The sequence below is a fragment of the Lithobates pipiens genome, unplaced genomic scaffold (assembly GCF_037356315.1).
Source record: "Lithobates pipiens isolate NorthernLeopardFrog02 unplaced genomic scaffold, aLitPip1_a1.2 Scaffold_18, whole genome shotgun sequence".
NCBI classification, from domain to species: Eukaryota; Metazoa; Chordata; class Amphibia; order Anura; family Ranidae; genus Lithobates; species Lithobates pipiens.
In genome coordinates this window covers 4,170,784-4,183,518 of record NW_027507758.1, presented here as the reverse complement: position 1 = coordinate 4,183,518, position 12,735 = coordinate 4,170,784, and the positions used below count along the sequence as shown (strand labels likewise).

The window sequence follows — 12,735 nt, the reverse complement described above, 5'->3', positions numbered from 1 at the left end:
TCATGGAAACCCTAAAATATGAATATAAATGAAGTAGGTGGAATCAAAATTAAGAAATAAAATGAGTCCCTAGGGGGCCTCATCCCAGTATATGAACCAGTGTATAACCAGATAATATATCGTAGGACTTTAATGATTTGCCTCTGGGAGTGTCCAATAGAAATACATGCAGAATAAATCAGTTTAAAGTTTTTTGTTTTTTTGTGATTGGTTTTGGATGTTAGGTAAGTGTATGTGTGCTGTGTGGGTGAGGACGGGTTCGGGGGATGGTGTGGCGTAGTTAGTGAGTGTGTTGGGCGTTTTTTTTTTCTCTCTTCCTCTTTAAACTTTCCATTCCTCCTCCTCATGTTGTGTAAATGAAGAGTAAAGTTGTTGTGTTCCCCAAAGTGTGTTCATGTATTTGTATTATTGTTTCTGTTAGTTTTTCATAGATGGACCAATATGTATCATCAATATGCCCACAGATGTTTATATGCCAGTCCTGAAGAAGTGACTACATTGTGAAACGCGTAGACTGAGTGAGACTCTGAATGATAAGTTCTCTGAAATCTCTTACGCGATTTAGTCTTTGTTCTAAACAGAAAGATTCTATTGAGGGGTGTCATTTGTAAAGATTTATAGAATAATAATAATAATAATTCAGAATAAAATAAAAGAAGGTTTGAACTGATTTATTCTCCATGTGCTGCTATTGGACCCCCCCTCAGGGGTGGGGCATATTTATATCAAATTAGGGCCCCCCACATCCCATTAGAGGTGCTCCATCATGTCAGAGGCCCCCCATCACGTCCCATTACATCAGAGGCTCCCTATAAACGGGGGGCCCTTCAACCTAAAGGCCTCCAGTACATGAGTCCCCCATTACATAACAGTCACCCCTATACATCAAAGGCCACTTATACCTGAATCCCCCCCATCACTTCAGAATCTCCCATCACAGCACACCCTCCTTACAGCCCCCTATCACAAAGCCCCCCAAAAACACACAGTCTCTCACCACAGAGCCCCCCCATCACAGGATCTTCCAATCTCACAGTCCCCCATCATAGAGCTCCCCAATGACACAGTTCCCCATCATAGGACCCCCCCCCCCAATCTCACAGCCCCCCAATCACAGAGCTCCCTCATCACACAGCCCACAATCTAATTGAATTGGGGGGAGGGGGGCGGGGGCAGGGGAGGAAAGAACTAGATCAATGATCTCCAAACTGCGGCCCGGGGGACAGATGCCCTTTGCTTGCCTTTATCCGGCCCTTGGGGCACTATTCCTCCCACTGACACCAATGACGGGGCACTATTCCTCCCACTGACACCAATGATGGGGCACTATTCCTCCCACTGACACCAATGATGGGGCACTATTCCTCCCACTGACACCAATGATGGGGCACTATTCCTCCCACTGACACCAATGATGGGGCACTATTCCTCCCACTGACACCAATGACGGGGCACTATTCCTCCCACTGACACCAATGATGGGGCACTATTCCTCCCACTGACACCAATGATGGGGCACTATTCCTCCCACTGACACCAATGATGGGGCACTATTCCTCCCACTGACACCAATGATGGGGCACTATTCCTCTCACTGACACCAATGATGGGGCACTATTCTTCCACTGACACCAATGATGGGGCACTATTCCTCCCACTGACACCAATGATGGGACACTATTCCTCCCACTGACACCAATGATGGGGCACTATTCCTCCCACTGACACCAATGATGGGGTACTATTCCTCCCACTGACACCAATGATGAGACACTATTCCTCCCACTGACACCAATGATGGGACACTATTCCTCCCACTGACACCAATGATGAGACACTATTCCTCCCACTGACACCAATGATGGGACACTATTCCTCCCACTGACACCAATGATGGGACACTATTCCTCCCACTGACACCAATGATGGGACACTATTCCTCCCACTGACACCAATGATGAGACACTATTCCTCCCACTGACACCAATGATGAGACACTATTCCTCCCACTGACACCAATGATGGGACACTATTCCTCCCACTGACACCAATGATGAGACACTATTCCTCCCACTGACACCAATGATGGGACACTATTCCTCCCACTGACACCAATGATGGGACACTATTCCTCCCACTGACACCAATGATGAGACACTATTCCTCCCACTGACACCAATGATGGGACACTATTCCTCCCACTGACACCAATGATGAGACACTATTCCTCCCACTGACACCAATGATGGGACACTATTCCTCCCACTGACACCAATGATGGGGCACTATTCCTCCCACTGACACCAATGATGGGGCACTATTCCTCCCACTGACACCAATGATGGGGCACTATTCCTCCCACTGACACCAATGATGGGGCACTATTCCCCCCCACTGACACCAATGATGGGGCACTATTCCTCTCACTGACACCAATGATGGGGCAGTATTCCTCCCACTGACACCAATGACGGGGCACTATTCCTCCCACTGACACCAATGACGGGGCACTATTCCTCCCACCGACACCAATGATGGGGCACTATTCCCCCCACTGACACCAATGATGGGGCACTATTCCCCCCACTGACACCAATGATGGGGCACTATTCCTCCCACTGACACCAATGACGGGGCACTATTCCTCCCACCGACACCAATGATGGGGCACTATTCCTCCCACCGACACCAATGACGGGGCACTATTCCTCCCACTGACACCAAAGACGGGGCACTATTCCTCCCACTGACACCAAAGACGGGGCACTATTCCTCCCACTGACACCAATGATGGGGCACTATTCCTCCCACTGACACCAATGATGGGGCACTATTCCTCCCACTGACACCAATGATGGGGCACTATTCCTCCCACTGACACCAATGATGGGGCACTATTCCTCCCACTGACACCAATGATGGGGCACTATTCCTCCCACTGACACCAATGATGGGGCACTATTCCCCCCACTGTCACCAATGATGGGGCACTATTCCTCCCACTGACACCAATGATGGGGCACTATTCCTCCCACTGACACCAATGATGGGGCACTATTCCCCCCACTGACACCAATGATGGGGCACTATTCCTCCCACTGACACCAATGATGGGGCACTATTCCTCCCACTGACACTGGTGAAATCAGAGGAGGTCATTCAGGAGAGGAGCCGCTACACCTGGGGAGGTCGGGGGTTGGCTGAGAAGTGGCACATTGTGCAATGATCAGATCACAGGAACGATCGATCAGCGGCTCTGACTGCTCTCCATGTGTGTTATCCGCCATCTTTATAGATGTAATAAATAAGGATGGGGGTGAATGATCCGTACCGTGGTGTCCACTGCGGTGACTGCATTGGTGGCGATGTGCTTCGGTGTCGGGTCGTCCTCAGAGACGATGACACATCCGTCCCCTCCCAGTGTCACCAGGACCAGGTGACACCCTCGCTGCAGCAATGCACGCCCGGCTCTTCCTGCCTCATCCCGGCTGTTCACCGAAATACCCGTCAGGATCTCCGCCTGGAGAATACACATAACACCGTGTCACCCAACCGGGGAGTGTGACCACCAAACTCTGTACAGTACAGGTAAAGGGAACCTGAATAAAGTAACCAATACTCACCGCTGCAGCACCTCCCCACCACTGATACCGCTGCAGCTCCTCCCGACCACTGATACTCACCGCTGCAGCACCTTCCCACCACTGATACTCACCGCTGCAGCACCTTCCCACCACTGATACTCACCGCTGCAGCACCTTCCCACCACTGATACTCACCGCTGCAGCACCTTCCCACCACTGATACTCACCGCTGCAGCACCTTCCCACCACTGATACTCACTGCTGCAGCACCTTCCCACCACTGATACTCACCTCTGCAGCACCTTCCCACCACTGATACTCACCGCTGCAGCACCTTCCCACCACTGATACTCACCGCTGCAGCACCTCTCCACCACTGATACTCACCTCTGCAGCTCCTCCCCACCACTGATCCTCACCGCTGCAGCACCTCCCCACCACTGATACTCACCGCTGCAGCACCTCTCCACCACTGATACTCACCGCTGCAGCACCTCTCCACCACTGATACTCACCGCTGCAGCACCTCCCCACCACTGATACTCACCGCTGCAGCACCTCCCCACCACTGATACTCAGCGCTGCAGCACCTCTCCACCACTGATACTCACCGCTACAGCACCTCCCCACCACTGATACTCACCGTTGCAGCACCTCCCCACCACTGATACTCAGCGCTGCAGCACCTCCCCACCACTGATACTCACCGCTGCAGCACCTTCCCACCACTGATACTCACCGATGCAGCACCTCTCCACCACTGATACTCACCTCTGCAGCACCTCCCCACCACTGATACTCACCACTGCAGCACCTCCCCACCACTGATACTCACCACTGCAGCACCTCCCCACCACTGATACTCACCGCTGCAGCACCTCCCCACCACTGATACTCACCGCTGCAGCACCTCCCCACCACTGATACTCACCGCTGCAGCACCTCCCCACCACTGATACTCAGCGCTGCAGCACCTCCCCACCACTGATACTCACCACTGCAGCACCTTCCCACCACTGATACTCACCGCTGCAGCACCTCTCCACCACTGATACTCACCGCTGCAGCACCTCCCCACCACTGATACTCACCGCTGCAGCACCTCCCCACCACTGATACTCACCGCTGCAGCACCTCCCCACCACTGATACCGCTGCAGCACCTCCCCACCACTGATACCGCTGCAGCACCTCCCCACCACTGATACTCACCGCTGCAGCACCTCCCTACCACTGATACTCACTGCTGCAGCACCTTCCCACCACTGATACTCACCGCTGCAGCTCCTCCCCACCACTGATACTCACCGCTGCAGCTCCTCCCCACCACTGATACTCACCGCTGCAGCACCTCCCCACCACTGATACTCACCGCTGCAGCACCTCCCCACCACTGATACTCACCGCTGCAGCACCTCCCCACCACTGAAGCACCTCCCCAACACTGATACTCACCGCTGCAGCTCCTCCCCACCACTGATACTTCCCGCGCTGCAGCTCCTCCCCACCACTGATACCGCTACAGCACCTCCCCACCACTGATACTCACCACTGCAGCAGCTCCCCAACACTGATACTCACCACTGCAGCACCTCTCCACCACGGATACTCACGCTGCAGCACCTCCCCACCACTGATACCGCTGCAGCACCTCCCCACCACTGATACCACTGCAGCACCTCCCCACCACCGATACTCACCGCTCCAGCACCTCCCCACCACTGATACTCACCGCTGCAGTACCTCCCCACCACCGATACTCATCGCTGCAGCACCTCCCCACCACCGATACTCACCGCTGCAGCACCTCCCTGCCACCGATACTCACTGCTGCAGCACCTCCCCACCACTGATACTCACCGCTGCAGCTCCTCCCCACCACTGATACTCACCACACCACTGATACCGCTGCAGCACCTCCCCACCACTGATACTCACCGCTGCAGCACCTCCCCACCACTGATACTCACCACTTCAGCACCTCCCCACCACTGATACTGACCGCTGCAGCTCCTCCCCACCACTGATACTCACCGCTGCAGCTCCTCCCCACCACTGATACTCACCGCTGCAGCTCCTCCCCACCACTGATACTGACCGCTGCAGCTCCTCCCCACCACTGATACTCACCGCTGCAGCTCCTCCCCACCACTGATACTCACCGCTGCAGCTCCTCCCCACCACTGATACTCAAAGCTGCAGCTCCTCCCCACCACTGATACCGCTGCAGCACCTCCCCACCACTGATACTCACCACTGCAGCTCCTCCCCATCACTGATACCACTGCAGCAGCTCCCCAACACTGATACTCACCACTGCAGCACCTCTCCACCACTGATACTCACGCTGCAGCACCTCCCCACCACTGATACCGCTGCAGCACGTCCCCACCACTGATACTCACCACTGCAGCTCCTCCCCACCACTGATACTCAACGCTGCAGCACCTTCCTACCACTGATACTCACCACTGCAGCAGCTCCCCACCACTGATACTCACCGCTGCAGCACCTCCCCATCACTGATACTCATCGATGCAGCACCTTCCCACCACTGATACTAACAGCTGCAGCTCCTCCCCACCACTGATGCTCACCACTGCAGCACCTCCCCATCACTGATACTCACCGCTGCAGCACCTTCCCACCACTGATACTCACCGCTGCAGCACCTCCCCACTACTGATACTCACCACTGCAGCACCTCCCCATCACTGATACTCACCGCTGCAGCACCTTCCAACCACTGATACTCACAGCTGCAGCTCCTCCCCACCACTGATACCGCTGCAGCACCTCCCCACCACTGATACTAACCACTGCAGCACCTCCCTACCACTGATACTCACCGCTGCAGCACCTCTCCACCACTGATACTGCTGCAGCACCTCCCCACCACCAATACTCACCGCTGCAGCACCTCCCCACCACTGATACTCACCGCTGCAGCACCTCCCCACCACTGATACTCACCGCTGCAGCACCTCCCCACCACTGATACTCACCGCTGCAGCACCTCCCCACCACTGATACTCCCCGCTGCAGCTCCTCCCCACCACTGATACTCACCACTGCAGCTCCTCCCCACCACTGATACTCACCGCTGCAGCTCCTCCCCACCACTGATACTCACCGCTGCAGCTCCTCCCCACCACTGATACTCCCCACTGCAGCTCCTCCCCACCACTGATACTCACCACTGCAGCTCCTCCCCACCACTGATACTCACCGCTGCAGCTCCTCCCCACCACTGATACTCACCGCTGCAGCTCCTCCCCACCACTGATACTCAAAGCTGCAGCTCCTCCCCATCACTGATACCACTGCAGCAGCTCCCCAACACTGATACTCACCACTGCAGCACCTCTCCACCACTGATACTCACCGCTGCAGCACCTCCCCACCACTGATACCGCTGCAGCACGTCCCCACCACTGATACTCACCGCTGCAGCACCTCTCCACCACTGATACCCCTGCAGCACCTCCCTCCCACTCCTTTAGCGTCCTTTAGAGTATGTGAGCTCCTACGAGGAAGCAGGGCTCGGGCTAATAACCAGGACTGACCATTGTCACCTGGTGAAGAGAAGGAAGGATTTAGCCCCCTGTAAGCTCTGACACCATCCAACACAGAGATTACACAGGGCTTCTTCTTCTTCCTCTTCATTGGATGACAGTGTTCACATCCGGTGGGAGAGGCTGTACATAGCTTTCTGAAAGCATCACAGCGCCCTGCCTCTGTACTCCTCAGTCCCGATGCAAGCAATGGGTGGGCTCTAGGGAGGAGTTATGTAAATTTAAATATGCCTTGATGAGTGGGTGTCAGTCTGGAGGAGTGGGTGTTCCCAGGCAGGCTGTATTTGCATAAGTAACGCCCACGTGTGGTGCTGAGCCTCCTTGTACAGGACCAGCAATCCATGCGGTGGGCGCTGGGTGCAGGTTGAAGGAGATATCTGATATAGGATCGGCGGTCTCACCTCGCTCTCATTACAGCAGAAGATGTCCGCATGGGTGAAGAATTCCCCGTCCAGGACAGCTATGGCCGGTGCCGGGTTGAAAATTGTCTTCACTAGAAAAAACCAGAAGAAACGATGGTAAGGAAACAGAGAGCAACCCTTCCCAGTCTGCGAGGCTTGTCACTGTCCTCTCTATGGGACAGGAAATCAGGGAATATTTCCCCAACGGGGACACACACAGCATTTAAAAAAAACCTTCCCCCTCCATCCAACACGGAAAAAAAGTAATAAAGTTTTGTCTGGAGTTCCATTTTAATTGAATAATAGTATGTGCAGTGCTGCCCCCCGGAGGAGCCGCTAGGAAATTCTCTGTTCTGGTGGTGGTTAGAGCATAATTGAGCACACAGAAGGTAGATTCAAAGACAGTCCACTAGACGGTATAATCACTATTCCAAGGAAACATAGAATATAATATAGTTTTGTACCACTAGCCAATACATCAGCAATAAACATTAATTGCAATGTGAATAAAAATGATATACACTATATTGTCAAAAGTATTGGGACACCAGCCTTTACACAAATCCCCAAACTGTTCCCACAAAGTTGGGAGCATGAAATTGTCCAAAATGTCTTGGTATGCTGACACATTAAGAGTTCCCTTCACTGGATCTAAGGGGCCAACCCCTGAGAAACAACTCCCCCACACCATAATCCCCCCTTCCCCCCCCCCCCCCCCCCACACCAACCCCAAACTCGCTCATCCATGTCTTTATGGACCTTGCTTTGTGCACTGGTCCATATCATTTGGTGGAGGGGGGATTATGGTGTGGGGGTTGCCTTTCAGGGGTTGGCCCCTTAGTTCCAGTGAAGGGAACTCTTAAGGAGTCAGCATACCAAGACATTTTGGACAATTTCATGCGCCCAACTTTGTGGGAACAGTTTGGGGGACGGCCCCTTCCTGTTCCAAATGGACTGCCCACCAGTGCACAAAGCAAGGTCCATAAAGACATGGATGAGCCAGTTTGGGGTGGAGGAACTTGACTGGCCTGCACAGAGTCCTGACCCTAACCCAATAGAACACCTTTGGGATGAATGAGGGTGGAAGCTCCAAGGCCAGGCCTTCTCATCCAACGTCAGTGCCTGACCTCACAAATGCTCTTCTGGAAGAATGGTCAAACATTCCCATAGACACCCTCCTAAACCTTGTGGGCGGCCTTCCCAGAAGAGTTGAAGCTGTTATAGCGGCAAAGGGTGGAGCCAACTCAATATTGAACCCTCCGGACTAAGACTGGGATGTCATTAAAGCGCATGTCTGTGTAAAGGTAGGCGTCCCAATACTTTTGACAATATAGTGTAACTAGTCCAGAGTGCATTGTAGGAGGATGGTTAGGATATGGTGCAAGGTCCTCTGAGAAGTATCTCTTAGCATAAGCAATAAGTAAAGGTCTCTGTGTTTCAGTTGTGAAGGGGCAGTCTTTAGGCCCCCATTCACACCTGAACGTAGAGTTTTCAGGCAGAAAATAGAGCGATTTTACTGCATTTTTACAGCGACTTTTCAGCGTTTTTTTACCGTGTTTTGCCGCGATTTTGTGCAGGGCAAAAGGTCGCCAATGTAAAAAGAAGAAAAACGTCCAAATCTGCCCGATTTGAGCGACAAAAAAGGGTCCAGAACTTGTTTGAGCTTCAGGCGTTATGGAGCGACGATGTGAACCGTCTCCATTGAGAATAATAGATTTTTTTCCCCTCCAGCGTTTTGTAGCTTCAGGCTTCAAGCTACAAAACTCTCAGGTGTGAATGGGGCCTTAGTCCTAATTCTTCAGCCAGCTAGCATTGGGGCCCAGTTGTACGGTTGGTGCACATGAGAATAGTCCCAGTCAAGCCTGCAGGCAGCAATAAAGCTACTGGCTGGCTGCATGGTCTGTCCATCCAGTCACACACAACTATCAGTCCACTCCCTGCTCTGCACCCAGCTGACTCTGGCTTTTAGCACATCTGGACTCAGAACTATGGATCCCCCTCATGCCGCCATTGCGCAGCAGTGATGGTTCAAACCGGACAGCGATGTGCATTTTCCGGGCTCCCTCATGGCAAGAGGACGCTGTGTTCTGTACAGCCTGAGGAAACGCAGCTCTTGCCCCTTCCTCCTTCTGCAGGGTCTGGGGGGGACTTGTAATGACTTCCAGTGGGCGTGTCAGGTCACCTCGAGGCGAGGTGACAGATGCACACCGTAGGGATCAGGAGTGCACCGCAAGGTTGTGGACCCTACGGCTGACTGCTGCGGACGGGAGACAGATCCCACTGGGGATAGAGCATAAGATTCCCTGGGGCGCGGAGTCTAAGAGCCAGCAGGTGTTCACCAGCGCCTCTAGTAGTGAGGATGAACTTGGCTGCAACTGGCTCCAGGTTGCGACCCCCAGGGTCCCCAGCTCACACCCACAGTAGGAAACAGGAGGATAGGGATAGTGAGGGACAAAGCCAAGGTCGGGCCACAAGCAGACAGGAATAGCAGGGACACGCCAAAAGGTCAGGATCACAGGCAAACAGGGATAGTCAAGGACACGCCAAAGTCGGTAACGGAACAACAGAAGAGCACACGGCAGGTAACAGGAAGCTAAACACACAAAGGTTGATCAGCGGGGTTGGCCTGCAGTGCACAGGTTAATATAGGGCTCCCTGATAGGAGCTAGGGTGGAGCCATGCCAGAGGATGGATTACAAAAGCAGACAGGTGAGGGTCGGCTGGTCTCTAGATGAACACATGGAAACAGGTAAGCAGACAAACTATTGCATAACCATGACAGGGTGGTGTTCCCAAGGGAACTACGTGTCTCAAAGTCCCCCTCCGGCCTTTCCCGATTGGTCCCTCTGCCGTTTGATTAGAGCTGAAATCAAATTAATGAAAAGGGGCGGGCCGGGGACAGTCAGGCTAGGGAAGAGAGGGTGTGATGATGCTGGATGTCCTCCAGCCAGGAAATGACTTCTAGCGGCTTCTAATGCACATTGATGTGACGCTCGCAGTGTGCCGGGGAATTAGAGGAAGCCGTTCCAGTCCAGGAGGGGAGCCGGGACACCGGAATGGATTGGGGAGGTCGGGTTTGTTCTGCTATGGATCTCCTCCTGTCAGATATATTCAGAGCAGCTGGGGGGCAATCTTGAGCCAACTATGAGTTTCCTTCTCTAAAAACAATATATATATATATACACAGTATATACCGTATATGTGAGTTCTTATAATATCCATGGTGAGGAAAGGCTCCTTATCTGGATCAGTCATGGGGCCCCTCTGTGGCTCCTTATAACTGCTCTGCAGATTTCGGGGGCCCCACAGCTGGGGATAATCAGCCCCTGTGAGGACGTCTTTTCTTCTCCGTTTTTTTTTTATAATACATTCAGAATGCGCCCTCCTGGCACGCTCTGATGGCGGGCAGCAGATCAAACGCCTGGCGCGTTTCATGGATCTCTTTATAGAGGGATCTGCAGGTCTACAGCCGGTGGGTCATTAACTCCCCGGCCCCCCATCCCCCCCCCCCCCACCCCGGTGCTGGTACCTGACCCAATTATGCTTACAGATCCTCCAACAAAAACACAAATCAGCCTCCAAAACGCAATGTGTGTTGCAACAGCAGGATGTTAAAGCAGAACTCCGGCATCATGGGTTTTCTTCTGGAATCTCTGTGATTTTGGGGTATTTCTCCCACATCTGTGCAGTAATGGGGTGTGAGACTTCCTGTAATAAGGACCACCCACTGCTGCTCTCTCTTCTCATGCAGGGGGGACAGGTCTTGTCTCCTCCCCCTCCTGTAGTGGGTGGAGCCTGTTTAGCCCTTCCCACAGCTCTGCTCTCTCTCCTTGTGCAGGGAGACTGGTGTTGTCTCCTCCCCCTCCTGTAGTGGGTGGAGCCTATTGGGCCCCTCCCACAGCTCTGCTCTCTCTTCTTGTGCAGGATGACAGGTCTTGTCTCCTCCCCCTCCTGTAGTGGGTGGAGCCTGCCAGGCCCCTCCCACAGCTCTGCTCTCTCTCCTTGTGCAGAGGGACTGGTTTTGTCTCCGCCCACTCCTGTATTTTTCTGTAGTGGGTGGAGCCTGCTGGCCCCTCCCACAGCTCTACTCTCTCTCCTTGTGCAGGGAGCCTGGTTTTGTCTCCGCCCACTCCTGTCGTTTTCTGTAGTGGGTGGAGCCTGCTGGCCCCTCCCATAGCTCTGCTCTCTCTTCTTGTGCAGGGTGACTGGTCCTGTCTTCTCCCCCTCCTATAGTGGGTGGAGCCTATTGGGCCCTTCCCACAGCTCTGCGCTCTCCCTGTGCAGGGTGACTGGTCTCGTCTCCACCCCCTCTTGTAGTATATTGTAGTGGGTGGAGCCTGCTGGGCCCTTCCCACAGCTCTGCTCTCTCTCCTAGGGCAGAGGGGCTAGTCTTGTCCCCGCCCACTCCTGTAGTTTTCTGTAGTGGGTGGAGCCTGCTGGGCGCCTCCCACAGATCTGCTCCATCTTCTTGTGCAGGATGACTGGTCTGTAGTGGGTGGAGCCTATTGGGCCCTTCCCATGGCTCTGCTCTCTCCCTGTGCAGGGTGACTGGTCTCGTCTACACCCCCTCTTGTCGTTTATTGTAGTGGGTGGAGCCTGCTGGGCCCCTCCCACAGCTCTTCTTCTCTAGGGTGACTGGTCTTGTCTCCATCCCCTCCTGTTTTTTTTGTAGTGGGTGGAGCCTAATGGGCCCCTCTCACAGTTCTGTTCCCTCCCATGTGCAGGGTGACTGGTCCTGTCTCCTCCCCTTCCTGTAGTGGGTGGAGCCTATTTGGCCCTTGCCACAGCTCTACTCTCTCCCTGTGGAGGGTGGTCTAGTCTCCGCCCGCTCCTGTAGTTTTCTGTAGTGGGTGGATCCTATTGGGCCCTTCCCACAGCTCTCTCTCCCTCTCTTTGTCCAGGTTGACTGGTCTTGTCTCCCCCCCCCACCTGTCGTTTATTGTAGTGGGCGGAGGCTGTTGGGCTCCTCCCACAGCTCTTCTCTCTGCACAGGCATTGCACAGCACAGCGATGATGTCACTAGACATTTTGCAAGGTAATATCTGGGTTTGCAAAGGCAATCAACCAAGTGTTTATCCTTTCTGGCTGTCCAGGAATATATCTGAATAAAGTTTTTGGGCCCAGAATCCAGCTCTAAAGACTGATTTTTAGAAAGGTTAAAACGATGGCGGTACAA

The 12,735-nt window shown here is 53.7% G+C and overlaps 1 protein-coding gene across 1 annotated transcript in view; it reads right to left on the bottom strand.

Annotated features, from left to right (window-relative positions):
• Window positions 1-3,274: 3,274 nt before the first annotated feature.
• LOC143986954 (ribokinase-like) overlaps window positions 3,275-12,735 on the bottom strand; it is a 45,411-nt gene continuing 35,950 nt past the window's right edge. The window contains exons 7-8 of the mRNA XM_077485370.1: window positions 7,560-7,651; window positions 3,275-3,520 (exon numbers count right to left, since the gene is read on the bottom strand). Of these exons, the coding sequence (XP_077341496.1) occupies window positions 3,290-3,520; window positions 7,560-7,651 (323 nt within the window). The 3' untranslated portion in view covers window positions 3,275-3,289. The remainder of the gene's footprint in view (window positions 3,521-7,559; window positions 7,652-12,735) is intronic.